Below are 26,864 nucleotides of genomic sequence, written 5' to 3' on the forward strand. Positions count from 1 at the left end.
CCACATCCTTGCGTGCATCTTAAGCTGCCTAGCTCTTGGCTAAAAGGCAGGTGGCCAACCCCTTGGCAAACCGCTGGTTTCAGTTCTGTTTCTTCCGCAGGTGCTCAAGAAGGATTATTTATTTTCAAGCTGGTAAGTCGATCGCTTTTATTTTTCTCATTAAAATCTTAAAGAAGGGTATTTGCTGGCATTTGAACTCCACTGAAGAACCGATTACACCGCCTTGTAATGGAGCTTTTCTCAGCAGCACGGGTTTGTCTTGCTAGTGGTTTAACAGGGTACGTGAAGAGGAGACCTGAAGAAAACCAGCTTCCTGACGTTGAAGATGACCGGGGGATGAACGGATTCACCCGGCTAAACAGACCCCCGGCTCTGGGAAGGGAGAACGGCCGCGATGGGGAAAGGCTGCAGCGGATTTCAGCCGAGGAGGAGAAACCGGAACTGGTGGGAGGAGAAAATGAGGGGAAACTTGAACAGGTTGGAACAATTCAGCCGTACACCGGGCGCTGGAGCGTTCTTTTCGAGCGGATGCTGTCCGCTGCACGCAACTCGCGCGACGCGCCCAGACCGCCGGTTCGCCTTCCCAGCCGTTAAGGAAGACCCTCGGCGCGGCGGGACGGGGCGGCGGGCGGGCCGCCCGCCGCCAGGCCGCGGCCCCCCCTCCGGGTGCGGGGCGGCGAGCTCTGCCTCCGCTCCCCGCAAGGCCCGGGGCCGCCGCCGGCCCCAACGGTCCCCGCGCGCGCCCGCCTCGCCCCGCACGCCCGGCCTCTGACCCACGCGGGCTGCCCCTGATTAGCCCGCTCCCGTCGGAGAGGGGGGCGCGACGCAGCCGGGCAGCCAATCAGGAGCCGGGGCTGCCCCGCTCTGCCCACCCCGTCGGCGAGGCGGGCGCTGGCGGTGGGGGCTGCCGGGGCGCCGGGGGCGGCGCGGCGGGCACCGGGCGCGGGCAGAGCTGCGGGCACCAGCGACGCCGGTGTCGCCGCCGCCGCCGCCACCACCGGGCGGATCCGCGCTTCTGCCGGAGCTTCCTTCGTCGCTTTACTTTCGCGGCCCGGAGCAGGGACATTATGCCGAAGAGAAAGGTAAGGCGCCCTGGGCGTGCGGCGCGTCCTGCCTCCGCGCCGCCCCCGGGCAGGGGTGGGGGCCCGAGCGGCGGCCGGCGGGTGAAACGCGCGCTGGGGGGCCGGGAGCGCCTGCCGCTCTCCCGCCGCCGTGCCATTCCGCAGCCGCCGGATCGCTCCCGAGCCCGGGTATTTTGCTGCCTGTTGCAAGCCCCCTCCACCCCTCCCCGCCGCCGCCCCCTGTTTACTTTCCCGGTGCCGCGCGGGGCGGCGTCGCCCCCGTTCCCGGGGGTGAAGTCGCTATCACAACTCCGCTTCCCTCCTACTCCTGCCGCCGCCGCCGGGGAGAAGCGCTGCAGCAGCTGCGGCTTCGCCCCTGGCCCCCGGCGGGAGGAGTTTCCTGCTTGCAAACTCCGGCGCCGCCGCCGCCGCGGGGGGAGCGGTGGGGAGGGGGCAGCCCCCGCCCGGGGCAGCCGGATCCCGCCGCCGCCACCTCCCGCCGTGCCCGGGTGATGGCTCCGAGGTAACAGGGAGGAGGGGAGAGGCAAGCCATGTTTAAAACAAACTACACCCTTCTCCTCGCCTCCCGCGGCAGACCCGTATGTACCAACTCCGGCGCCCATCCGGGCAGGGCCCCCGGGGGCGGGGGGCGGGCGCCGGGGCGGGGAGGCGCCTCCTGAGGGAGCGCGCGCAGCCCCCGCCGCCCCCCGCCGGAGCCATGGCGGGGGCGAGGGGCCGCCGCCGCCGCCGCCCGGTTTTTGCTCTCGGGGCGGGCAGCCGCTTCGAGGGGGAGCCGCCGGCGGGGGCCGGTTGCGAGACCGCGTCCCCCAAGGGACAGAAACTTGGGCGGCCCTTGGGCGGCCGGGCTCGGTGCTGCAGCGCTGGTTTTTTTCCTGCCCGTCGGTTTCCCGCTTGAACCCGGAGCCCCGGCTGCGTGCTGGCCGCGGGCGGCGCTTGCGGCGCTGGCAGAAGGCGGCGTGGGGCGGCCGGTGGCAGCCGGCCCCCTCCCCTGGGAGGTGCGGGGCGGAGGGGGCGCCCGCCCGGGCCCGGCGGGGGGGCGGCCGGCGAGGCCCTGCGGGGGGTCCTCGGCGAGAACCTGCTGGCAGCCTTCCGCGGGCGCTCGTTGAGTGTAACGAGGGACTCGACGCTGATACGTGCTATGACAAAAAAATCATAGCTGCAGTCCTTTAATTTTAACTAGGTCAACCAGAGCAAAGCGGTTTCTGTTTTGGGGGATTTCCCAGCTGTCACCTGTGACCTCCTGATACACCATATCTGCGCTGGGGCTCACATCTGTTCTAATAAAGTTGCGGGTTGGTGATGACTTCCAGGTAGTTGCGTGTTCAGTTGTTGTCCTTTCCCTATCCATTATGGGACGTATCAGAACGTCAAATTGTCAAGTATGCTACCGAATTATTTAATTCATAGTTAAGATCCTGATACCAGTTCCAAAAATGGATACAGCTGTGGGGTCGATTGCCTTTATTGGGATAACACGGCTTGAAGTTAGTGAATGTTGGGCAGTTTTTCCTTTTGCTCATCTGTCATTGCACCCTTGTGTATGCCTCATGCCTCTGCTTTTTTAGTGCCATTGCTTATCATCAGAAAAAAGTTGAAAATTATCCTGTACCCGTAGGACTCTCCACAACTTTTGAAACCTCGCAGACTTCCTACACGGCTTCCTTTGCCCTTCTGTGTTATTACATATGGGTGTTTCAGGCTGTCCTTCTGCAGAGTGGTAGAGTTAAAGTCACTCCTGTAGGTTTTTGTGGTCTGCTGTAAAATGTTTAAGAGAAACTGTCTCTTGAGTAGTAAGTCCGCAAGAACATGTCTTCGTTCTAGAAGATTATAAAAAAAGTAATAAAAACATTGCGTATGGGATCAAAGCAATGGACATGAATTTTAATGGCACAGTTTAGTTTACTTAGCATTGTATGGGTAAACATTTAAATCTTAAGATTATATATGAAGTGTGGGTTTTGGGAAGCACAGGTTCCAGGAAAAGTGTGTGATTAATGGCTTTGCTTTTTGAGAAAAGTGGATTTGCCATAAGTAGTCTACAACAGTCAATTTTATTCCAGAATAACATCCACAGAGTGAGAAGTTAGTGGTACAGCAGTAGCTGAATAATTATGCAGTTGGCTTACACGTGGAGACAAAATCATCACGTGAAGCTAATAGTCAATTCTTCTATTAACATTTCTAACTTACAAAAAGGCTGCTAACACTGAAAGTTTTATAAGAAAATAAACGTAAAAAGTCAAAATGAGAATTTTTCACAGTTATAGGGGTAAGTATATAGATAATATTATAGAAAAGAGCATGTATTCACCTGTACCTGTTTTTCTGTATGCCTTGGTTATCTAAACCGACTGGTCCTTTTTGTTTGCTTTTCTTTTAATCCCTGATATTTTTTATTTCAAAGTAAACCGAAGTCAGTTGATGAGTCCCTGGCCTTGATGTTCGTTATGAACACTATGGGAAAAAAAAATAGGCTCTCTTCCCTTCTTTAGAGGGCTGTGGCCGAAGGTGTGGGATATCGGTGCTCGCTGCTTGAGGGTTGTGGGGAAAAGGAAAAACTTACTGTGTTGAGATGGTGTAAAATACTGTGCAAAAACCACAAAAGAGTTGACCTCTGGATTCCTGTCAGATTTCTGCACCCTTTGTCTGTTGTAATAATGTGTTGCAGTGTGAACATGGCCTTTCACAAGAAGAATGGCATGCCAATGTGGAATAAACCAGAATGCTTGTTGTGGTATTGATAGCAATGAATGCCTGGAAATGGATTGGGATGTTTTGTTTTGTTGTTTGTCTTGGTGGAATTAGCTCTTGGGTCGTATTGGAAAACTCTTTGACCTTGAAGCAGCTCCAATAAAAATGTCTCAATGTTAGTTGTAAAAGGATGAAGAACCGTTCTGTACGTACCTGATGACAAGGCGAATCATGGTGTAGTCACATACACCCATGTGTATAAGCATACGTATATCAGCTTTAATGTGATTGTCATAAAGATGAACAGTGCCCCTTTAAGTAGAATGTGAGCCATCTCTGAGGGATATTTATAGGTCAAGTGGTGACTTGCCCACTAATGGATGGGAGGCCTGTCATTTAGTTGGGTTTGTGCTCCAGAATGACCCAACTCATTCTTTAATCTGACTCTATGCAAGGTGACCCGCACCTCGCGTTTTGTTTTGTAAATACTTTGAGTTGAATCACATGTGAGAACTAAATGCATCTTTTTCTTCTTTTTTTGTTGGGGTTATGTTCCCCCCTGCACCCCCCCCCCCCCCCCAAGTGTAACATCTTTGAATATTGCTGTTGCTTCAGAGCAAATAAAAATATCATGGTCTAATTAGCCATTTCAGTAGGGTATTTGCCACCTTGTAGTCAGGAATGTTAATTTCTGAAGTACAGTTGATGCTGTGAAGAAAACGTAATAGAGAACATGTGTGGCAGGTTCCTGTTCCGTTATGCAAATTCACTTTCTTCAAAGTCAGAGGGACTAGTTGGTTATATTTACTACAGGAAAACAAACTCTCTGAATATTGCTTGGAATGCTGCTCTCTTAGCGGAAGTCAGAAGGTGCCATATTCCAGTGTTGTCCTATCATAGTGCATTTAGTTACCTGATCACATGGTAGGTTTTTTGTAGAACTTTTACCTTACTAGTTATTTTGCCAACCAGATATCAATGTATTTTCTAATCGTAGGGGTTAAATGCATGTTCTTACATGTACTGACCTAGAGCTGTTGAATTCTACTTACGTTTTTTTGTCAGGACCTAAACTCAGTTCTCTTTGTGGAATTCTGTTTTTTACTTGGCATTTCTGAAGTGTCATGAATATTCAAAGAGGAATGTTGTTCCTCATCCCCTGGTAGGGAAATGGGGCACAGAAATAAATGACTGAGTTGTAGGAATGGTGCCTTCATCTTGGATTCTCAGGCTAAGACATCTGTCCTGATATATTTTTCTTTTTTTTTTTTTTTAATTCCCCCTAATAAGCACCTCCTGCACTCTTGAGTGGCATATTTGTTGTTACTTCTTGAAATTTGTCTGCTTGCTTTTTGGCACATACGTAGAGACTGAGGAACTTGCAATAGTAACCAGTTCTCCAAAATTTTGTTGGAGCGACTTGTATGTGATCAAACACCAATCAACTAATGAAGCTGGGGGTCTTGCAGATGACAGCTCAGCTTGCTGTGGTTCTGAGTGATCCCACTGTTGCTCTTTGGTCTGTGGAATGAGGTGCAGATCTTGTGCAGAGGGGCAGGTCTGTGTTCATAATGCAGCTGTATGAAGTACCTCTAGTGCTGTTCAGTTCCACTTCATGTCCCTTTCCATCTTTTGGTACTTCCCCTGTGTATCAGTCCGTGTCAATTCAACATACCATATGTAACTGTGGTTCTGCTAGGTTATCTTCATTTTGAAGCTACTTGGCAGGAGAGAAGCTCCAACATCGTTGTGAGGACCTGCACCTTCCCCATAGCTTGTGTCATCACTGGGGTTGGAAGCTCTTGGTCTGTAGCAGAGGCACTCCTCACTTTATCCTAGAACACAAATAACAGGGCACACTCTGTTAGCAGTGGGATGTAGAAATGGTGGAGGTTCTGTATTTTATTTCATACTCTGAAGGTGATTATAGATTAGAAGGGTCAGTACCAGATGAAGATGACTTGGCTGCTGCCCTCTCCCCGCTCCCATTCTGTCCCACTCCTCTCTTCAGACTTCTGCCTTTCAGGCTAGATGAGGACTAAAACCAATAGTCAGGGCTCTGAACAGGTAGTTTTTCTTGCAGCTTTTCCCGATAGTTCAATCCTAGACTATTCAGTAACTACTGGAAGACAGGCTAGGCAACAGCAGAAGATGTCCTTTGCATCTGTGTCACTGAGGTACCCCTGATTTTGACGAACTCCTGCCTAACGTGCAAGCAGAGTTCCCAGGTGGACTTCCACTTTCAGCATCCTTTGCAGGGACGGGTAAAATGATTGCTATGTGGAGATGCTCTTAACATTCAAGCAAGGCAAACAAAAGAGGTGCAAGAGTATCTTAAAAGATTGCAGGAATCTCTTAATACAAGGGAAAAGGATGTTTTGTCGCTTAGCAATTTTAGAAACTGTACCACTTGTACTGAATTTGTAACTGTTGAGAACTTTAAACCTTGACGTATTTAAAGCAATTGAAAACTGCTTAATTGGCCTATTGCACATATTTGTGACCTGACAGACTCAAAGGTTCTACATCTATCATAGAAAAATTAAGCAGAAAAGATCACAATTTTTTATCTGTGTGTGGTACACTTAGATATTATATAGTGTAGCAGCACTGAGTGACACAAAAGAAAAAACATGCCTGAATAATGCTGCTGTGCTGTGTTGCTGTAAATTATGTTTACACGGGTATTAAATACACACAACAAATATTTGTTCATGTTTTATATTGAAGATACACTTTAAAATAGCTTAGAGTGAATTACATAATTTTAGCTACGACTGTTTTTTAGAGTTATGGAGATTAAAAGCTTGTTGACCAAGGATTTATAGATCTAAAATGTTTCTGGTCATTTTATACAAGTCTGTAAAAATCTGACCCATTAGCAATTGATGGTCTTCTTAGACCACACTGAAATACAGTTGCACTTAATGAATGGGTAATCTGAAAATTCTTAGGTTTTAACTGAATTGTTAATTAAAAATAATTCTTAATGCTTCTTGGGCACATTAAAGCATGATATCTGATGAGGTGTAGGCAGTAATACAACCTCCTTTGTAAGTCATCACCTCTGAGTTCAAAACTAACCAAGTGCTGGTAATCTTTTTATTTACAGTAGTTCAGCACTCCAATGGGAGTAACAATATTTTGTATTCAAGAGGATCAGTGTTGTTAAGTTTAAAAAAATAAAAAAGTCCTGTGTGTAAATGGAATGTACCAGGTACATGCTTTTTGGTTTAAGGCTCCTTTTTTTCTTATCTGAAAAACTTCACTTTCTCTGCTGTTTTATACCTGAGCAGTTGGCATGTTCCAAGTTGTATTGTTTCAGAGAAATTGTGTGAAACTGAATTTTGCTTGACTTGATTGTAATATTGTCTTCTGTGCAGACTGTAAGTAAACCAGATCCAGAGGTTTCTTTTGGTAATTAGCACATCACAGGATCGTGATGGCCACCATCTGTTTTCTGGGTTTACCTGCAGTATGCTAGCACAGTGGTTTATCCCATGGTCCAGTAGCCAAAAAGGTGTTGTCATGTGCTGGACTTACATTTCAGGCCATAATCCTCTTAATGCTTTTTTACTTAGCAGGTTTTATCGTGCTTTTGAAACTTTTTTAATATATACATACTGGATAATTTTACCAATACAATTTAGAGATGCTGCACAGTGGCAGAATGAATGTGTGGTAACCTGTTAGAAGGGTGTATGAGTTGCAAATGAGCAACTGGCTGTATGCAGAAGTAAGATGCTCTTATACCAGTTTTATTGTTGGCCAAATTGGCAGTGTGGGACTTCAGTTTGGACAGTCATTCAACAGATACTTCAAGCTGACATGACAGGCCAAAAGAAGCAATTCCGGATACTCATTCCTGACGTTACTGTCATTTAACCTGTTGGATATCAGACATGTTTGAGGTAGTTTTTGGCCAGACCTGTCTGATGATCTAGTTTCCCATACCTTGGCACAAAGAGTTAAGCTGGCTTATTGGCAAGAATGGTACGGTGGGGAAGGGCAGAACTCCTTTTGGCAGCCAGGCATTCATCAGATGGCAGCCTTAGTCAGCCTTTGTTTGATTGTCCCTAACTTAGAGTGTATAGAGGAGATTCTTTACTTCGTTAGAATAATCAGAACAAGTCAGTGGTCAAATTGTGTCTTTGCACCATGACGGGGAGGGGGAGGCATTCAACTTGGGTTTTTTTGTTTTGCTTTTTTTCCCCTTGGTGTCTTTGGAAATTACCAATTTTCAATTAATTATTCCCGTAACTTGGAGATACAGCTCCTGTCTTCCCGTAGTGAAGAGTGGGTGTGCTCAGTAACAGTGAAAGCTGCAAATATGAAATGCTGTGTCCCTAGGAATGTTGGGATCTGTCTGCACAAAAGAATTCGCATATGTACCCATCAACCCCGGCTTTGTTGGGGCTGTTGGGTGTGTTTGCTCTTCCCACCTAGCTTTCTCTGTTGTCCTAATGCTAGCACAGTTAGTAGTAGCAGAGTGCTTCCATAGTTGGAAATCAAGTGTCTAATGACATTTTTACCTCGGTAGCGTTTTGTTCCTCTCAAGCAGAGTTGAGAAGTGTCGGTGCTCTGTTCCCAGTAGGAAAACATCCTTTATCTCTGCTGCATCATTTCTTCCTTATCCCACCTGCACCCTCTTGGAGACATTTTACTTTTTTTCTTCTCTTGAAACTGCATTTATGTTGACTATGAAGCTCTGTGTTCTGGTTATTGTTGTAGAGCAATACTCCTGTTAAGTCCAACTGGAATTATTACCAGGATGTAAGAGGTTGGTGTATCTAAGGCATTTGTACCAGTAGTGCTTTTGGTACCTACCTCTTACTCGTGGACCTGCTATCATCATCTCAGAGGTCTGGTGTTCTGTAGCACCAGTTAGTTGAAACAACAATAAAAAAGATTTTTTTCTAGATTATTGTGGCTTTATCACAGTTACATCCTCAGGGAAGGGAGGAATTATACACCTTTTTTCAGTCATTCAAAGTACTTTTCTTTGTCAGAGGTGGCTATTTTCAGGAATTAGTCGTTACAGAAAGTAGTTGTCTAAATTTAATCTCTAAGTAGATAATTTTTTTCCATATTTCTTTCAGAAGTACTTTGTGCTAATTTTGCTTGCAGATCTGATCAGTTCTATTTAGATACATATTTTGGAACTTAATCTTTGAGGTTTTAAAAACTGCCTCTGAATGTAGACTTGGAGGAGTTGGATCAGCTTCATCTCACTTGCAGAACTTGCATCAGCTTTGAAAGGTCAGAGAAATAATGTTATTGGGGATTGGATTTCATCCATTGTATTTTTTGAATCTGCCTTTTTATTTTATGGTGGCAGTAAAATTGTTAAGCAAATATTGAGGCAAGAATTGCCTTACTTCCTAGTTGAATTCTCATGTTTGGTGTTCAGGGGAAACTGAAAAATTTCAGATGTGTTGTGCTTACTGCTCCTATGGCTGATCTGGATTTTTCAAAATGCAGCTGATTACTTCACTGTCTGAAAAAGGAACCGTCTGCCTAATTTTAAATTACAATGCTGTTTTTTTTAAATCAGAGCCGCTAGAAACTGCTCTTCCTTCTTCACTCTGGTATAGGTAGAAGATGTCATGTTAAAAAAACTGACTACAGGGAAGACAAACTTGAAAGGAAAAATAAAAGCCAAACCAGTTGTGAGACTTTTAACATGTTCCATCAAATATAAACGTGTTTTAAATTATATTGGTCAATCTTTGACCTCTTTTCAGTGGGAATAGCAAAACCTCAATCTACAATGAAGGAATTTCCTCTTTTGGAAAAGCGTTTATTCTGTCTGGTTTTGGTTATCTAGAAATACCCCAGGCCTAACTTGGTTTCTGTCTCTTCTGTCTTGTCTGGAAGAGCATAAAGCTCACAGAAGTTACGTGTTAAGGAATTTAATAAAATGCATTTTCTGAACCTTCTGTGTGTGTTTGTTTTTTTTATAACCAGGGTGTTTGTATTCTTTTCTTATATATTCCTTGAAAATGCAGTGGATGTTAACCAATTGCTCTGTTTGGCTTGAATCTCTAAGCAGAAATGGAGACTTTGATTAGGAAGTGTTTTCCCTGATTATTCCCCCACCCACCCAATTGCATATTAATACCAGGGGATTGTAATGCTTGTCTTTAGATATAAACTTTTCAGTACTATTTGTCTTTTCAGAACTTTATGATCTTGACATTCTCCCCCAAAGAATTAGAACATTAAATATTCTGCTCTTAATAGATGTAAGGTGAAGGGATTTAAGTTCTAAAAATGAGATTGTATAATATTTCATTGTAGTAATTCTTAACAGAAAAGATTAAAATATTTAAGCAGGTGTGGGTTTTTTGGTTGGGTATTTTGTTTTGGGTTTTTTTTGTGAAAAATATATGTACATGTGTATATATATATATATATACACACACACACAGAGTATATACAAAAAACCCCACCCCACGCCCTTGGATTTTTTGGAAGAGAGCAAGACAGATATAATTTTGGATAAGTATTAAAAAAATACAGCCACTCTCCAGATTTATTCTGCACTTCATTGATGGTCCTGGCAGAATCACTTGTTTTTTAAATTAGTGGCATGTATATGTTTTTCCCCCATCCAGGATCAGGCTTTTGGTAGAAAAAAAGAAATGGAGGGTAATAGTAGGAATACATGATTTCTTAAAGTTTGTATTAGGGAGAATTAATTTTACTTGTAAAGTTCATTCACATTGGCTTGGCACTGAGCACTGTTCTATCTGCTGAAAACAGATCAAAGTAGCAGCTATAAACAAAGATTAACAAAAGATGCTGGAGGAGCTAAATGAGGAAACAATGGTTAGAAGGTTGTTGCAGGAGTTGGTTGGTGTTAAATTACTCAACACATAGTCTTCATTAATGTAAAACAAGAAATAAACAGTATTCTAATTACATTTATGAACTGTCACAAAATTCAGAGCTGCTCTGAAGACAAATAATTAGAAGATCTAGCATGTGTGGGGAAACAATTTCTTGAATTAAATTTAGTCTAATGCAGAGTCCTACTCAAAGGGAAATGAGGAGAGGAAAAATTTTAGGAATAGTGCAGTAAACCCTGAAAAAGGCTTAGGACGTGATACATCTTTTCTTGTGCTCTGGTTTTATTGCAAGCTTTTATCATATTTTGGTTGATGAAAAAAGAAAGTTGTTGGAGGAATGACCAAAGCATTACATCAGGGAAACTGCAGCTAGAACAGTGAGCCAGGAAAGTATCTACAGGCAAATCCCATTGCAGGCAGCGTATCAAGATGTGGCTGAGCAAAACAGCTTGCAAAGAAGGGAGGAAATGCTATAGAGAATGCGCAAGTGCTGGGGCAGTTAAGGCTTCCTGCCTTTCTTAACATGGTGGTTAAAATGAATTTGGCATCTGCTTTTTTGGTTGGTTGTTGGTTGGTTTGTTTTTGTTTGTTTTTTTTTTCACGTGGGTATGAAAGGATTAACTTCTGTCGCATCAGAGCCAAGGTGTTGAGTTTCAGCTGGTAATAAGATCCTTCAGAGAATGAACAATCCATTTGATTTTACAAGCAACCTTCTGTACTGACTGCTATTTCTCACATACGTGTTTTCTCATTCTTCATGCTTTTTAATGTACTCCTGTGTAATATTACAATCCATTCATTTAAGTACAAATAAAATACTTACGCAGAAGCTGGTCGCTGCTGCTTCTGGTTAACACGTGCCTCTGGATGTTTCAAATTGATATCAATAACTTCACTACTTTGTGTTACTGCATTCATTACATCCTGCTTATGTTGCAGGGTTTTGATTAGAAAAGTTGAAGCTTTTAATTTTCTTTTGTGGTACATCTCTACCAGGTAACTCAGCTTTAAGAACAATAAAAAGAGGAAATTTGCCTGTATGTTCTATTAAATGTTTCCTTAAAACATTAGTTACCTAGTTTTCTGTTTCCAACTTAATAGTAACTGCAATACTGTCCTGGTGTGTGGGAACACCAGTTCTTACATATACTTCACAACTGGTGCAATGCAAGAACTGTGTATACAATTTTAATATTACTTTGATTTTTTTTTTGTTTTCTATTATCTGTTAATATTACTTTGTCTTTTCCAGTCCTCTCAAAATAATTTTCTAGGTTGTCATTAAAAAGGGGTGGGGAAAATGCAAATTTTAAAATAGCTGATTGCCAGTAGACACAGGGAACCTTGCATGGAACCTTTCAGGTTAATCTTGTAGTATGAAAGTTATGCAGCTCTGATGGATCTTACAAAGCCTAGCTACAGCTTAATTTACAGCTTAATCTTATTGCCAGTATGTAGGGCTACTTGCGATGAGATGCAGCGTGGGGTCATCTGAACCTAAAACTTGTTATTCGTTTAAATGTCAAAAGCATACTTAGTTAGCTAGTCAGCTTCTTTCCTTCTGTGTACCTCTGTGTGATCGGGGAAAAAACCCACAACCACTATTATCTGTTTCCTTCTTTGTTTTTTTTATTTTATCTGTCTTGTCACTTGTAGGCATCCATACAGAATCAGGCACAGCAGGCCTATAGGGACTACTTTATGAGTATAATATAGGCATATGATGGAGTACTGTTGAAGAATTACTGAAATTGGAGTACTGCCCTTGTCAAGTGATTCAGTCCTTGCAGTGATCTTTGATTTTGCTGCACAAAACTTGCAGTATGGACAGTCCTGCTCCTGACTAGCTTACGATACAAGGCACAGTATCCAGGGTGCATTTTAATGTGGCTGGGGTGTCATGTGCAATATGGTGAGCCATAGCATTACATCATGTGGAAGAATGTGCCAAGGGGATGGGTTACTTAGTACATTTGGTTGCTCTGAAACCAGAGGTCCTTCAGTAGTTTGTCACCAGAACAAAAGATGGGGGAAGGGTTCCTGTGGAAGAGTTAGGGACAAGGACTTTAAGGTTTTGGTGGTATCTACGTAGAAGTCCTGTAACTTCCAGATACTAGTACAGACAGTCACTGTTTGTGGCATGCCGAGTTCTTGGGAACTGTGCTTGGCTCAGATCCATTCATGTACGCATCTCTCTGGTCCCTAGGAAAAAAAGTGCTGCAAAAACTTGATGCATGAAGATTCACATCAGCCTGGACTCAGTGGAACGCCTGAGCAGGACTCACAGAGGGGGAAATAAGTTTCTGTTCCTCTTTTAACTGTGGCCATATCTGACATACACATTTTTCTGGTGTGTCTGTCAGCTTAGAGTCCCAGGCTGCTTGCAACTGGCCCATGCCACTTTAGTATTGTCTGTTGTACTGGCTGAATTGTTTGTGCAGCTGTGCGGTGAAGTGATTCTGCTGGAGCAGGGAAGACTATATAATTTGTATTTATATTTATAATTATAAATTTGTTTAAGCAGCAGGCTATTTTTCAGCTGGATCAATTACCTTATTCATGACGTGGCCTCCCACGCAGCTCTGCCAGCGTACCGGGGAGCCAAGGCCCTGGGAGGCTGCTGAGGGCAGACTCCAAATGCCTGGACTTGCAGTGATTGCAGAGGAGGGAGCAGGTCTGAAATGGAAATGAGAGCATGTCAGAACCCTTTGCTGCTTATTCACACCTCTGAGATTATTACCATGCGTGTCCCTCCATGGAGAAAGTTCTGTGGCCTTCAGAATTGCTGTTGGATTTTCTAACTTGAGAGGGAATGCTGGCCTAATTAGCTAACTTGATTGAAGTATGTTGTGTAATATATTATAGTAGTATATAGTAGTTGTGGTTGCATTAAGAGTACTATAATGTAATTTTCCCCCCCTGCGGTTAGCCTTGTGAGCAGTTTTTAAAATCTGTTGTCAAGCAATAACGTTGGCATGTAAAATCAGGCTGCCCTGTCTATCAGAAATGCAGGTGACTTGTGTTTCATTAGCGCTAAAGAGAGTGGGGTAAACTACTGTGCGTTAATTGTGCAGTATTGAAGGGTGAGAGTTTGCTCCTGGGCAGTTACTGTGAGGCTGTTGGCATGTGGCAGTGCCATCTTATGATATGATTTAGTCCTTTTTCAAAGCTTTGTGGTTCCTGAAAGTGAAGCAGGGTAAAACAGCCCGATTGTGGAGTGTCAGTCAGTCAACTTCATTTAGTTTATCGTGAGATTTTTAGCCTGGCTTTTGAAAGCAATGAATCATGCCAACTTTCTGACCTTGCCCTGTAAATCTTGAGCCTCATGGCCACTGTGAGGAAAAGATTACAAAATCTGAGAGAACTTCCATATAAATAGTTGCCCAGGACAAGAAGGATGCTATTTTGAGTTGCCTCCCAGGGAAAGGGTGCAGTGCAAGTTTGTTACACTTGAGAAAATTCATATATGAGAAACAGATGTTACGAATTCATGGACTACAGAAGAGCTATACCCAGATATACCCAGAGCATATACTGTGTTGTGAGCTGAAGAGGGAAGCCATAGGAAACAAGACTTCATTACTGACAGTGACGATGGAACTACTTGTTTTTGTGATGCTCCCAGCATCACACCATGATGCTGTAGCAACTCTTCAGTAACCAAACTGAAAGGCTTTTAGGAGTGCAAACCTGAATCAATCCTGCAGGCAGCTGGTGGGGCTGCAGTGACATAGGGAGTAGTCAGACTCCATTTTGGATGCCTGACTTGGTATTCCGAGTTGCTCTATCTGTGCTGGGCGGTGCTGCTTAACTTCCTGCTCTTTTCTAGCTACCTAGATGATCAGTCCTCACCTGCTTTTTAAACCACCTGCTTCTGTGGCATGCTTCCTTTCTGTCAGAAGATTGCACAGTAACAAGCCACGTTTTATTCTCTGCTGGGAGGTGTCTTTCTGTAAGTACGTTAGAGCCCCATGCCAGGAGACGGTAGTGATCAACTGCTGCTAACTAGGTGGTCTTTCTCTCTGCTCCAGTCCATAACTGTATAACTTGGAGATATTCAGTGTCAAAATCTGGGGGGAGGATTGTGTTAGGACTGAAATAGAAAGGGAAACGATAACTAGTCTGCCTCTTTAGTGATTTGCCTTCGCTGCTGCCTGTTTAAATGCCTTTTTGAAACACATGTTGTTCTTGTAGTTCTCCTCTAACTGCTGCTGCTCACTGTTTTTCCATGAATCCCTTGCTCCTAGGTGAAAGCCCAAGAATTTTCAAAATTTGAAGTAATACATCCTGAGTTGTAAACAAAAGACAGAAGCTTGACTTTTTTATTTTACTCACCTGCCCATGTTCCACTCCCCCCTCCCACTGGTTTAACTAACCTTTCTCTAGTACCTCTGGAAGACCAGTGTTAGAGTAATCAGGTTGATACTTAGTTGTTGTGAAGAAACTTGTTTGTCCCTAGCTTCCTTGTCAATGTCTTGGTGTTTTACTGATTTTTGCTGTTTTGATGGAGGAGATAGAGGTGAGGGAAAGATACCATTAAAGCTTCCAGCTGAGTGAGCCTGAGGCACAAAAGGAGTAAATGAGGTAAAGAAATCACTCATTTCAGTAATGGCATGCTTTTTGGTTCATCCTTATCACATCTCATTACTTGTTAAGTTCATGTTTGGGAAGAAACGTGTTAAATTTCTCAGGGATTTCAAAAGCCCTGGTAGAACAAACCTCAAATTTCCAGTTCATACTGTTGTGCTACCAGCTGCTGCTTAGATGGAGCTCCCACCGGTGTCTGCGGATGCTTTACTTAATTGGCTAGAGGGACCACGGGAGGGATGCTGCGATATGTATGTACCTGGTGATGATCAGTCCTTGTGTTCTTCCTTAGAAAATCTAGAATGGCTTTGGTATAATGCTGCTTGTAAATATTAACATAAATTTGCCAGGCTTCTTTAAATTGCAGCAATGTATGGAAAGAAGAATCTTCACCATAATCCTTGCTTTGCTGTTGCCTGGATGCTTTTAAGTCTGTAATAAAAACACTGACTTGATATTTTCTTTCAGTCTCCAGAGGGTGCTGAAGGCAAGGATGCAGCAAAAGTAACTAAACAAGAGGCAAGTATTTTATTTTATTTTAAAATTTATTTTGGCATGTAATTATAAATAATTGCTGGCAATCTGCAGTCCTGCATATCAAAAGACTATGCATTGTTCTGGCACGTCTAGCGAGGTGTTTTCAGTGGGAGTAATGACAGTAAACCACATCTGTAGCTTATCGGGCATAATTTGTTTTTGGTGTGCTAAGGATTCATACAACTTACTAGTATGCAAAATAAATTTCAGAAAAACTTAGGGCTTTGATAGACAAGCTCTGGTGAGTCTTGTAGCAACAGTGTAGGTTGTTACTGCCTAAAACTGTTGCTCTGTCTCTAGCAGGTTGGCAGAAGAGGGTTAATGTGCACACCTCAGCCAGTCTACTTCAAAACTATTCTTAGCTTAAGTGACTGATGGAAGGGTGTCTTGAATTAAGATACCAGGCTCTAAAATGGAGCAGCTGACACATTTGTGTGTTTCCATTGTCTGCATTTGTTTTAAGGGCACAGTAACTTCTGTCAGAGAAGGCAAAAAGAGACAGCTGGTGATACCTTGACCTCTGCAGTAAAGTGTGCTAGTTTGTTTGTCACAGCCCTTAATGTGAATTTTAAAAACAGGTAGCGAATTATGAGGATTCATTTTTTTAGATTGTCATCTTTTGTGGCAGACAGAGTTAAATCAGGACCTTGAAAAGAATGGGTGAATATTCAAATGAATTAACAATTAATTGCTGCTCTTGTAAATCTTTGAGCATATTTGAACAGGAAAAATAGTCTAATGAATTTTTACTCTTTCTGAATTGAGAAGCTGATTGCTCAGTGTTTGAGAAAAAGATGGTACACTGGAAATGTCAAAATATTTCAAACTGGTAAAGTTTACAATAAGCTCTTGAAAAAAACTGGTAAAGAGGGGGTCTGAGAGGAATAGATTTTGGTACTTCACTATCTTCCTATGGAATTTCCTAGAAGACAAATTAGTTTTTTTCATGACGTATGAAAAGGCTGACTAAATCATAGTAAAAATGTAATCACCTTTGCTCTGAGTGAATGTTTTTATCTCAAATATTATTTCTTCAAGAGCCAGAAAAGTAAAAGTTCCTTTCCCTAAAAATTTTGAGACCTGATTCCTTGAATAAAGAAGAAAGACCAAGAAGCTTACAGAAATACATAGGCTCTCAGGAGCGAGCCCCCTGACTCAAATATGAGAGCTCTTAGAGTAGGCTTCAGTAAAGGTGAGATAATAGTGGCTGTTGATGGTACAGGGAAAAAAACACCAACCAAAACAGCAAATTAAAATTATCTCATTGGATACACCTGTAGCTCTTAGTGTGTGAATGAGGAAAATAGTTGTAGGGTTAGATTAGAAACTGTGGGAACTCTTGGAATAAGTAGAACTTACATAGGAAGGGTAGCTTCAGTCTGAACTGAAACAGGCTTATGTGGATGGCATTCCAGAAATCTTCTGAATTACTCTAAACTAAACACCTGTCGCGGGTTTGGCTGGGAGTTTTGAAGGCAGGGAGAAGTGAGCAAGCAACTGTGTGGTACAAGCTGGCTGGGGTTAAACCGCGACATCATCAGAGGATCAGAGGGGAGACCGGCAAGTATTTCTTGAGAGTACACAGGGTGAAGTCAGAGCTCCCTATGGGGGTGGAGGGTGGGAGCTAGCACAGAAGCCATAAAAATTTGCATCTGAGAAGGTAAAAAGAGCAGTCTTCAGAAATAAAGGCCTGTTAAATTCATGCCTATGAAAACAGGCGGTCAAGCCAAAATACCAAACCTGCAAATCTAAATTTGGGCAACTTAGACTATCTGGCTTTAAATGAGGACATTTTTATAACGGGTGACTCAGAAACTTTTTGGGACACTGTGACACTGAGGCACAAATTATGCAGCATTGACAGCTAAGTTGCATTAGTGGTTGAATGGCTTTCTGTTATGTATCTTTTAATATTTCTCTAGATTAATTGTATCAATAAGTACAGCAGAATCCTTTATGGATTGCCAAGCCATGTGTAAATGGGAAATACATAGTGTAGAAATTGTGCCAGGTATCATCTGACCACAATAATAAAAGTGGCAATGGATGTTAAGGGAGATCAGAGAGGATCTGAGGATAGAAATGGTGTTAACGGAGATTTCAGTTACCCTTCAGAGATTTGGTAAAAGGCACAGGACGGCATTACAAAGACAAAAAAGTTAAAACTATAAATGCTTGCTTCCTGGAGGAGTAAATCAAAGGACCAGTAAAAGGATAATCAGCTCTTTATTTGGTGCTCAGTAGTATGTAGGAGCTAGTTAAAAAGACAGTTGTCAGAGAACTGGTCTGTATTGTGGCTATAATCAGGTTCATCATCCTTGCAGGAGTGCAAGTCCAAATAAACTCTGCTATGGTAAGATCTGATACCAAGAAAGGGATTTTATTTTAAAAAAGGAGCCTATTGAAGGCAGCATCTAAACGTTTTAAAGGTTTCAGGTGGCAGAGAGGCTTTGTGGTACACCATGCTAGAGGCTAGCAGAAATGCATATTATTTTTCAAAAGCTCCCACTTCCCTGCAACCCCTCACCCCCCAAAAACCCCACCAAAACACCAAACAACACCCCAAAATGAAACAAAAAAACCCCAAATAAAACCCGCCATAACACCAAAATGGAATGGCATAACAGCAAAATAAGGTAAATGTTTTATTTTTGAAAGGTGTTTTTTATATGGGTGGAAAATAATGAGGAAAGGAACAAAACCTTCAGCATGGCAAATGTAAGACTGAAAACCAGTAATGAAACTCCTGCTATAGAGAATTCTGAGGAAGGTTCTCAGAGTGTAGCCTTTTCTCATGGGGTGTAGAGTCTGGAGGAAATTCTTTAATTGACTGTGAGCGAGAACTAGAAGACAGTATTCACCAGCAGTTGCCAAACTGTAATTTACTGCATTGGCCTCAGTGCCAGAGTAACTGAAGGTGATGAAATGCTCCCAGGACTTTAGATAAAAGATTCTGGAAAATAAAGCCTGTGAGTCTAACTTGCAAAAGTAGGGTTGGTTTTTCTAAAATTTTTTTTTAAAAGTATATATGGATAAATGTCTAATGGGAGAGTCAACATGGATTTTGCAGACAGAAGCCATACTTCCAGCAATTTGTACAAGACAACAGGTGTACTTGCATGTAAAGAACACATTTTTTGTAAGGCTCCCCAAACAGGTTTGTAAAGAAACTAAGCTACCATGGATCAAATGGGAGATCTTCCTAAGATTTCGTAACAGATAAACATCGAAGAAGGGGAAGAAGTAGTTAATTTTCTTATTAAATCTCAGTGGAGGAGATTTAACAGCGGAGTATTGGAAGGATTTGTGTTTGGGCTTGTGTTGCTGAATGTGTTCATTAATGATTTGGTACTAGAGAAACGACAGTTTGCTGAAGTTTACAAAAAAATGTCAGGGTAGTCAGAAGTGAGAGAGACTGAGAAAGCTGGTAAGTAACTGATAACTAGGTGATACAATATCAATAGAAATTCAGTATGGAGAAATGCAAATTAATACACATGTTGGAGGGGAAGATGCAGTGATGGTCACCAAACTGTTAATCAGGGGAGAGATTGTGAAATCACAGTGATTAGTTACTAGAATATGTCAGTTCTAACCAAAAGGTAACTAGAATATATATAGGAAGAAATACTAGAGGACTGTGTGAAACATCAGTGTATCACAAGATTAATTTTTAGTTCTCCCAGATGTGGGACTACTGAATGAAGTTTTCCTGGCTCTTCCTCAAAGTGGCCACGACAGAATTAAAAGGATACCAAGTATAGTGGGACAAACAGAGGATGCAAAGCAGCTTAAAAAAAAAAACAAAACCAAAAAAGCCCCAAACCACCCAGATTTTCTAGGATTCTTGACTTTTAATATAACAAGTGTGATAAAAACATTCATAACACAGTGAAAGGCTGTTAGATAATTATTACTTGTGAAACCTGAAAACGAGGAATCTTGTAAGAGGCAAGAAGTTTAAAGGAAAGACAGCGGGGGAAAGGGTTTGCTTTTTCTTTTCCACACTACATTATGGAACTCATTGCCACAGGATGTTACGGAAACTGAAAGTGTAAATGGGTTCACTAGGCTATTGGACAGATTTATGGCGAAAATGACCCTTGGGGACTATTAAACACGTGATATGGATATAATATCCAGGTTGGAAAGTTTGTAACTTCAAATTGCCAGAAGCTGGTATGGTAGAAAAGTGCAGTGTTGTTCTGTGTCTGCTCTGTTTCGTAGACTCTTTCCATGTATGTTTGCTAGTGGGCTGGTGTCAAATAGGCTGGTGGTGAGCTGCTAGCTTTTGGGTTCGTACAGCTGTTTGGAGAGGGACAGAGGTTCCAAAAGGACATTAAAATGTGGCCTTTATTGACTTGACTGCAGTTGCCTCCTAATAATCAGATAACACAAAATACATACAAACTCTGAATGAGAATTGAAATGACTTAAGCATCAGGCATTTTAAAGAGCTGAGGGTTTGTGCTGACTTTCTTATGGGAATATAAGCCTTCTATGAAACCAGTCATGTAACAGGAACAGTTGGGGTATGTGGGAGAGAATTATAATTTATTTAAACCAACATACTATCCTTCAAAAAGTAGATGCTAACAAAACATTCCCATTCCCAAATGCTGAGGGATAGAAAGAATCAGTTAAGGAAATAGATTTGTAAAAGAAGGTATCTTGAGGTAGGAGTTGTTTGACCAAGTGAAATGCTTTATTTAACCTGTTGCAGAATAGTGCGAGGCTGCTTAACAAGCAGTTGATATTCTAAATCGCCAGGAAAAGAGGTTTACTTTTTTTTTTTTATGATGCATAAATATTTGACAGCTGAAAATGTCTTTAGGTGATTTTTGACAAGACTTCTATTTTGCTGGGTGCAGCTCTGAACACTGCTGCTTTCCACTAAGAATACTTAAATTGCTCCAATGAATACAAATCGCTGCATTCTTCAGATACTATCAACAGCTTTTTCCTGTTGCAAGATGTGTGGAGCCATGTTTTTTCAGCTCAAGTTAAATGCTTACTATCTCATTAAGAAGGCATTTTTGATTCACTTTTTAAGCTGTGTTGCATTAGATATTTGTTGCAGTTGAGTTGTTCCTTTATTTTGGCTACAAGTGTGATTCCAGTTTTAAGACCTAGACCAAACTTTAACTCTGTTTGATAACCATGCTGTGTTACTGAGTCATGGGTTCATCTGTTTTGATGAATACGAAAATATTCCGAACATACTAATGAGCTTATAACTATTTCTAAGACTTAGCTTCAGTAATAAATTTATGACAAAAACCAGAGTGAAATGAAATTTAATAAGGAAGGTGTGCTGAAGCAGTAAAGGTAGAGGAAAGCAGAATATCAGACTTTCTTCTTTCCTTTTTGACAATTGTGTTTAAATAGAAGAAATAATTTTTCCCTCTCGTCCTGCAGCAGTCTTTGTGCACCTGTGACTCTTGGATTAAGCGTGTGGGGAACTGAGGAAGTAGAAGGACTTAGTTTCACGTTTTGGAATTCTAGCACTGATATTCTCTAGGGAAGGATGTTAGCTTTATTCTGCTGTTAAACAGATGGTGTTTTACCTGCTATAGCATCTGCTAGATTATAGAAACATCTTTCTAAGTATTTATGAGAAAGGTTCAGTGTCCTGTACACAGGTAGTCAAGCTTGTTGTATTTGTGAACATTTCATACAGCAGCAAGGGACTCAGAAGTACTTGTAAAATAGTGGGGGGAAAAAAACCCCAACAAAACATTTAACCATATGAAGATTTAGATGTTACAATTCCTGAAGAGTTTGTATTACTAATTTTCACATCACTTTGTCCCTTTAAAAGTTTGATTGTCCAAGGTGAGGAAGATGTGAATTGTATTTGGCAGTAGAGATGTATTTTGGTAGGGGCATATTTTATGCTCTTGCCATGAAATGACTGATGTTATGTTGCTTTGGATACTGTTTGCTGTAAGCCTATAAAATTTTTTCTCCTTTTTTTTTTTCTTCTTCTGTAGCCCACAAGACGATCAGCAAGATTGTCAGCTGTAAGTATGTGTAACACCTCCTGGTATATACTTTTCTAGACACATACAGTTTCTCACACCGAACAGTTTTGTTATATTTCACTTGATTCAATTTTTATTCTTGCTGAGGGATATTTAAGAACTCTAGAGCTAAAGTTATCTATGTTTTCTTGGTTTCAGGTTTTCGGGTTTCAGGTTGTTCTGGTAAAAGATGTATTTCCCCACCTCAGTTCAAAGCTGTTTTGTGTAGTATTGACTTTGTATCATTTTGCAGGCTGATGTTAGTTGTGGAAATGCAAGTACTCTGGGAAGGAGAACGAGCTGTCCTTCAAGGACTTCATTTGATGCCACTACTAGTATTTGGTTTTTAGTTCCTTTTCTCTGTTAGAAAGTCTGGCTTTTTTTTTTTTTTTTTTTTTTAAGTTACTGCTGATCTCCGTGTTTAACTCTTAGAATGACCCCCAAATTGCTTTGACTGCTAGATGATTGAGCTAATGAAAATGGGTGTGTACAATGGTGGGGTGCATTTGTGCATTAAGGTTTTTCAGTCTTTTTCTAGGTGCATGCTTACAAGCTGGAAGTAAGGGAAAGTGTGGGGTCTGGGAAAGCTGGGGTGTGGAGGTGGCTGCCTGGCTTCTGGTATTATGTCTAACACATTATGCAACTAAAAATGTTTTATAGAAACCTGCTCCACCAAAACCTGAACCCAAACCAAGGAAAACCACGAAGGTAAATACTCTTCTTTTTAGTTGCCATCATTGTAGCCAATAGTAAGCAAGTATACTCCTCCTTTGCCTTGCAAACAGTTCAGTTCACAGCGCGTTGGCTCCCCTGTCCTCCCTGCAGCTCCATGCCACCCCACCCCCCTGGAAAAAAAACAAATTAGATCATTCTTTTCTCTCTGTTCCACCCTGTCTTGGCCTCATTACTGGCCCAAACAAAATGTCTTGCCTGTTTGATATGCAGACCATGTTAAGTTTGTAGTAGATTCCTAGTTTAAGAAGAACCTTTACCTTTCCTGCACCTTTCCTGAAATGTACAGGTTTGGTTGAGTAAGCTCTAGCTGAGACCTAGCAATTTCTACAGTAGGATTTGAGATTACTCTGTGCCATCCTGTTTCCGTGTCTTCATTTCATAGTGAGAAACTCTTATCTGTTCTTGAATACTGGCTGTTGCTGACAATGCACAATTATAATTAAAGGTGAAATTAAATATATTTAAATTGAATGGTTTGGGTTTTCTAGGCCAGTTACAGTCAAATTAAAATCTTATTAGTGTCTGAAATACCTTTTCAGGATTTCTGCATATAAATAATGTACTTCAGAAACTGTAGATGTATTTGTGCCCAAGGGGAATGTTAAATAAGACCATTTGCTTTATCGGAAAAAAAACTCATGCTGGAAACTGAATCTAGCACTCCTCGTGCTTACATTTTTCAAGTCCTTTTATTGATACCTCAGTTGGGCAAGTATCAGGACACAAGGACTGCGTGTGTGAAAGTAAAAATCTATGACTTTGAACACTTTATGATTTATTGAATGAAATTACCAATGAAGTCTTGCTGAGTCCATCTTGCTCCTCTCCTAAAAAGAGTATTAATAAAGAAGGGAATATGGTAGCTTCTATAGCTTCACGTACATGTGAAATGAGCTCATTGTTATGGAGTCAGTCTAAGCTGCATGAGAGGTGTTTGAAGCTTATTTCCAGCAACCTAGAAGGCTTTACAACATTATTCTAAGTAACTTTGTGATACAGGAGTCTGCTTTTTTCCAAACTAACTGAATCACATTTTAAGGAGTATATTAATCTTGGTCTTATAAACAGCAAACAGCAAGCAAGTACTCTGAACCTGCTAGTAAACAACCAAAGTTGGTACAGTTTTGAGATAATTTTTCGTGCTAAAAGCTTGCAGATTGTGGATTTACTAAGTCCTTAGCTGCTTCCTGTGAGGTGAGGAGTTGGGACTATACTCGCACCACCAATAAGCTTCTCAGTTAAGCACTGCAGCTGCTGTGTAGCATTGAAGCTGAAGGGTGCAGGGAGTAGTTCAGGCTGCCCTGGAACTAGGGTTGCTGGCACTCCTTCCTCACTGCCCTGCGCCTGCAGGGGGATTGCTGCCCAAAGGTAGTGAAGGGGGTCTGACTGCCATGTCCCTGTTCACAGCCGCTATTGCCATTTTGTATGGAGAATTTGGAGCAAATGATCACATGGAAGATCACAGTATTTATCAGAACTACTTTAAATACGAATGTAGAATATTCAATTAAATACCATTTACATTTTTTATCCTATGGCACTTAAAATTCTTAACCTATGTCTCTACTAGCCTTAGATCACAAATAGAAATATGTAGGTAGAGCAAGGATTATAAAAAAAAAAAAAGGGTAGACTTCAACACATGAATTGTTTAAGAGCAAGTCTCCAGATGGAACTGTAGCTGTTAGAATAGTTCCTTTTGATAAATTCGCTGCTTTGTGTTGTTGCAGATGGAATTTTATCAGCGTTTGCCTCCCTAGTGTGTTGGTTGATTCTTTCATTGACATGGAATGAACATCACAGATGTTATCAAACTAACGAAAGGACAGCCAGCAAAAATGCTTAATTTTTTAAATCTAATTTAATATTTAATGTTAATCGAAAGTGTAGTGCTGTTACACAAACAGTGTGTTGTTTGTGCTGGGCTGAATAAGCTTTCAATATAGTGTAATTGGATTTGTTCATACAGATATCTTGTGTGTACCTCTGTATAATACAGCTCAGCTCTACCAGAATAGTCTGAGGTTTTTGTATCCCTGTAAAATAGCAGAAACAATAAAGAAGCAGACATCAGCATTTTCTAGAAATTGAGATTCCCTGTATAACTTTTGTGGGTATACATTTTCCAGGTAGCCTTTAGCTCGTCTTCTGTTTCAGTGCAGCACATGACAAGGTGTGTTTTTTAGTTCACATGAAGGTTTTTTGATAAAGATGTAGGGTGCTGGCTACTCATACAGTGTCTATGCCTGTGTTCTTAATCTTCTGTCAGAAGGAACCTGGAACAAAGGCCAACAAAGGTGCTAAAGGGAAGAAGGATGAAAAGCAAGAAGCTGCAAAGGAAGGTACTACACCATCTGAAAATGGTGAAAATAAAGCTGAAGAGGTACTTTCCACACATACCTCCTGCTGATTAAATCAGTGTTTAATTATTCAGCCTTTCAGACATTGATAGCATGTTCATAATGTTTCTTTTTATTGCCCATAATGTTATTGCAGATTCGCATCTCTCGCTCAACTGTTAGTGTTTCAACATCCAGAGGTGCCCCACCCAGCACACTGTCAGTAAAAGGGCAGATTGAAACAGTGAAAGTTAAGGGTACGGTAGAGCATTCAGCATGTGTGCAGTGAATAGAAACAGATAGTAATGTGGTGCTTTTCAGTATGAACAATGGAAGCTGACAGGTAAGGCTTGTATTGCTTTTGGAAAGCTGGGACCAATAATTTAAGGAAAGTGTGTGAATGTACCTGTTTTGGTTGCGTAAATATAATAAGGATGTAGGTTTGGAACTGAGCTGTTGCAAATAAGAAATCAAAGGATTAAGGGGGTAGTACGGGTATTTAGGTATGTAATGGCAATTTACTATAGTAATTAATTTATTTCTTTCTTCTCCACAGGCTCAGAAAACTGAATCTGTAGGTGACAAGAATGAATGAAATATCATGAAAATTTTGGGTTGATTTTATGTACCTCTTGGACAAGTTTTAAAAGATATTTTTATCAAGTATTTTGTAAATGCTAATTTTTTTAGGACTATGATAGTTGACATATTAAACTGTATATGAACATTTCCCTTCTCATAACAGTGCTTTTAGAAATTCCCATTGTTGCCAAGTAATATAAATACCAAGTTAATATTGCAAGGTATGTGTAAAATTGGATCAGCATTCCATACACTTGCTTTAAGAAATTAAGTCTTGTGCATATAGTGATGTTTTTACTGTGCGTATTTGCATTTTCCATGCAGTTTTTCTAGAGCAATAATCAGTGGTGCTTTTGTACTTAGGGTTTATGTGATTTTAATGAAACATGGATAGATGTGGCCACCTGCTGACTATTTTGGGTTCTTTTAATGGATTAAAATAAAAGGTCTCCTTGCCTGCAAAACTACAGCCTCCTAATGTTTTCTCTGACTCTCAAGGAATGCCTTACTCATATTTTCAACTATTACAGGGAAGAGTAAATGATTTAACAACTGTTATTTTGCATGCAGTCTGTTTGCTTTTTTGCTGATGTCTGATCAAAAAATACACACACAGGAGTAGCAGGCTGGGATTTTCAGTGGCCCACAACTTGAGGAACTTATAGATACATTCTTCATAGATAACAATCTTCAGATAGACTGTCACAGGGTGAGTAGAGTTGCCATAATATATGAGGATATTGTATCTGTAATGAGCTATCAATAAAGAATTAATTGCTTGATTGATAGAGACGTACAGTAACTTAAAAGTAGCCTTGTTTCTCAAGGATACGCTCCCTTTTCATTAACTTGCGTTGTACTCCGTGGAAACCTTTCTTTCTATCTGCAGCCTCAGATTTAATATAAATAGTAATTGCTGTTCTGCTTCAGCCGAGGACAGTTGTTAATACATTGAAATTGCTGTTAAACAGCGCTATATTTGGTACCCAGTAGAAATGGAACGATAAAAGTTATTTTTGGGGTGATTGTGGTGATATGGTAGATTACCTAATGATTTTTTTTAGCGTCCATGATTCAACTCTGGAGCTCATTCTGAGCACCTTTTATAATTTTTTTCTCCTCTTTTCTCTAGGGGCCCTGGTATTTCTGTAGTTACTTCTGGGATGGGAGGGGTGAGAGAAAAGATGTTTCCTGTTCTTCAGTACCATTGATTTGTATTGCTCAAGTGGCGGCCATCGTGTCTCAGGATATCTTTTGCTTGTTTAAGTCAATAAAAAAATTACTATTGCCTGACCTAGCCTTCTATTTATTCTTTGGGAAGAAATCCTTAGTTGCCTTTTTAAATTAGAAAAGAAGCCAAGCCTCTCTATATTTAAAAATTGAAGATTGATTACCAAAACCCTATATGCTAACTAGAAAAGTAGTTAAGACCTGCAT

General features: G+C 41.3%; 1 protein-coding gene across 14 annotated transcripts; it reads left to right on the forward strand.

The window, feature by feature from the left end:
- The first annotated feature begins 884 nt into the window (after window positions 1-884).
- On the forward strand, window positions 885-26,720 carry HMGN3 (high mobility group nucleosomal binding domain 3). 14 transcript variants are annotated; one of them, XM_056343981.1, is made up of 7 exons: window positions 1,527-1,660; window positions 15,680-15,730; window positions 21,742-21,771; window positions 21,931-21,954; window positions 22,432-22,479; window positions 24,779-24,889; window positions 25,003-25,395. In XM_056343981.1, the coding sequence occupies exons 1-7, from the start codon at window positions 1,613-1,615 to the stop codon at window positions 25,132-25,134; spliced, it is 444 nt and encodes a 147-aa protein (XP_056199956.1). In that variant the 5' UTR covers window positions 1,527-1,612; the 3' UTR covers window positions 25,135-25,395. The 14 variants fall into 14 exon arrangements, with proteins under 14 accessions (XP_056199969.1, XP_056199964.1, XP_056199960.1 ...); XM_056343980.1 differs by having other exon boundaries at window positions 1,541-1,660; window positions 24,776-24,889; XM_056343991.1 differs by lacking the exon at window positions 25,003-25,395 and adding an exon at window positions 25,402-26,720 and having other exon boundaries at window positions 1,549-1,660; window positions 24,779-24,848.
- The last annotated feature ends 144 nt before the right edge of the window (window positions 26,721-26,864 follow it).

Source organism: Falco biarmicus, chromosome 6, assembly GCF_023638135.1.
Source record: "Falco biarmicus isolate bFalBia1 chromosome 6, bFalBia1.pri, whole genome shotgun sequence".
Lineage (NCBI taxonomy): Eukaryota > Metazoa > Chordata > Aves > Falconiformes > Falconidae > Falco > Falco biarmicus.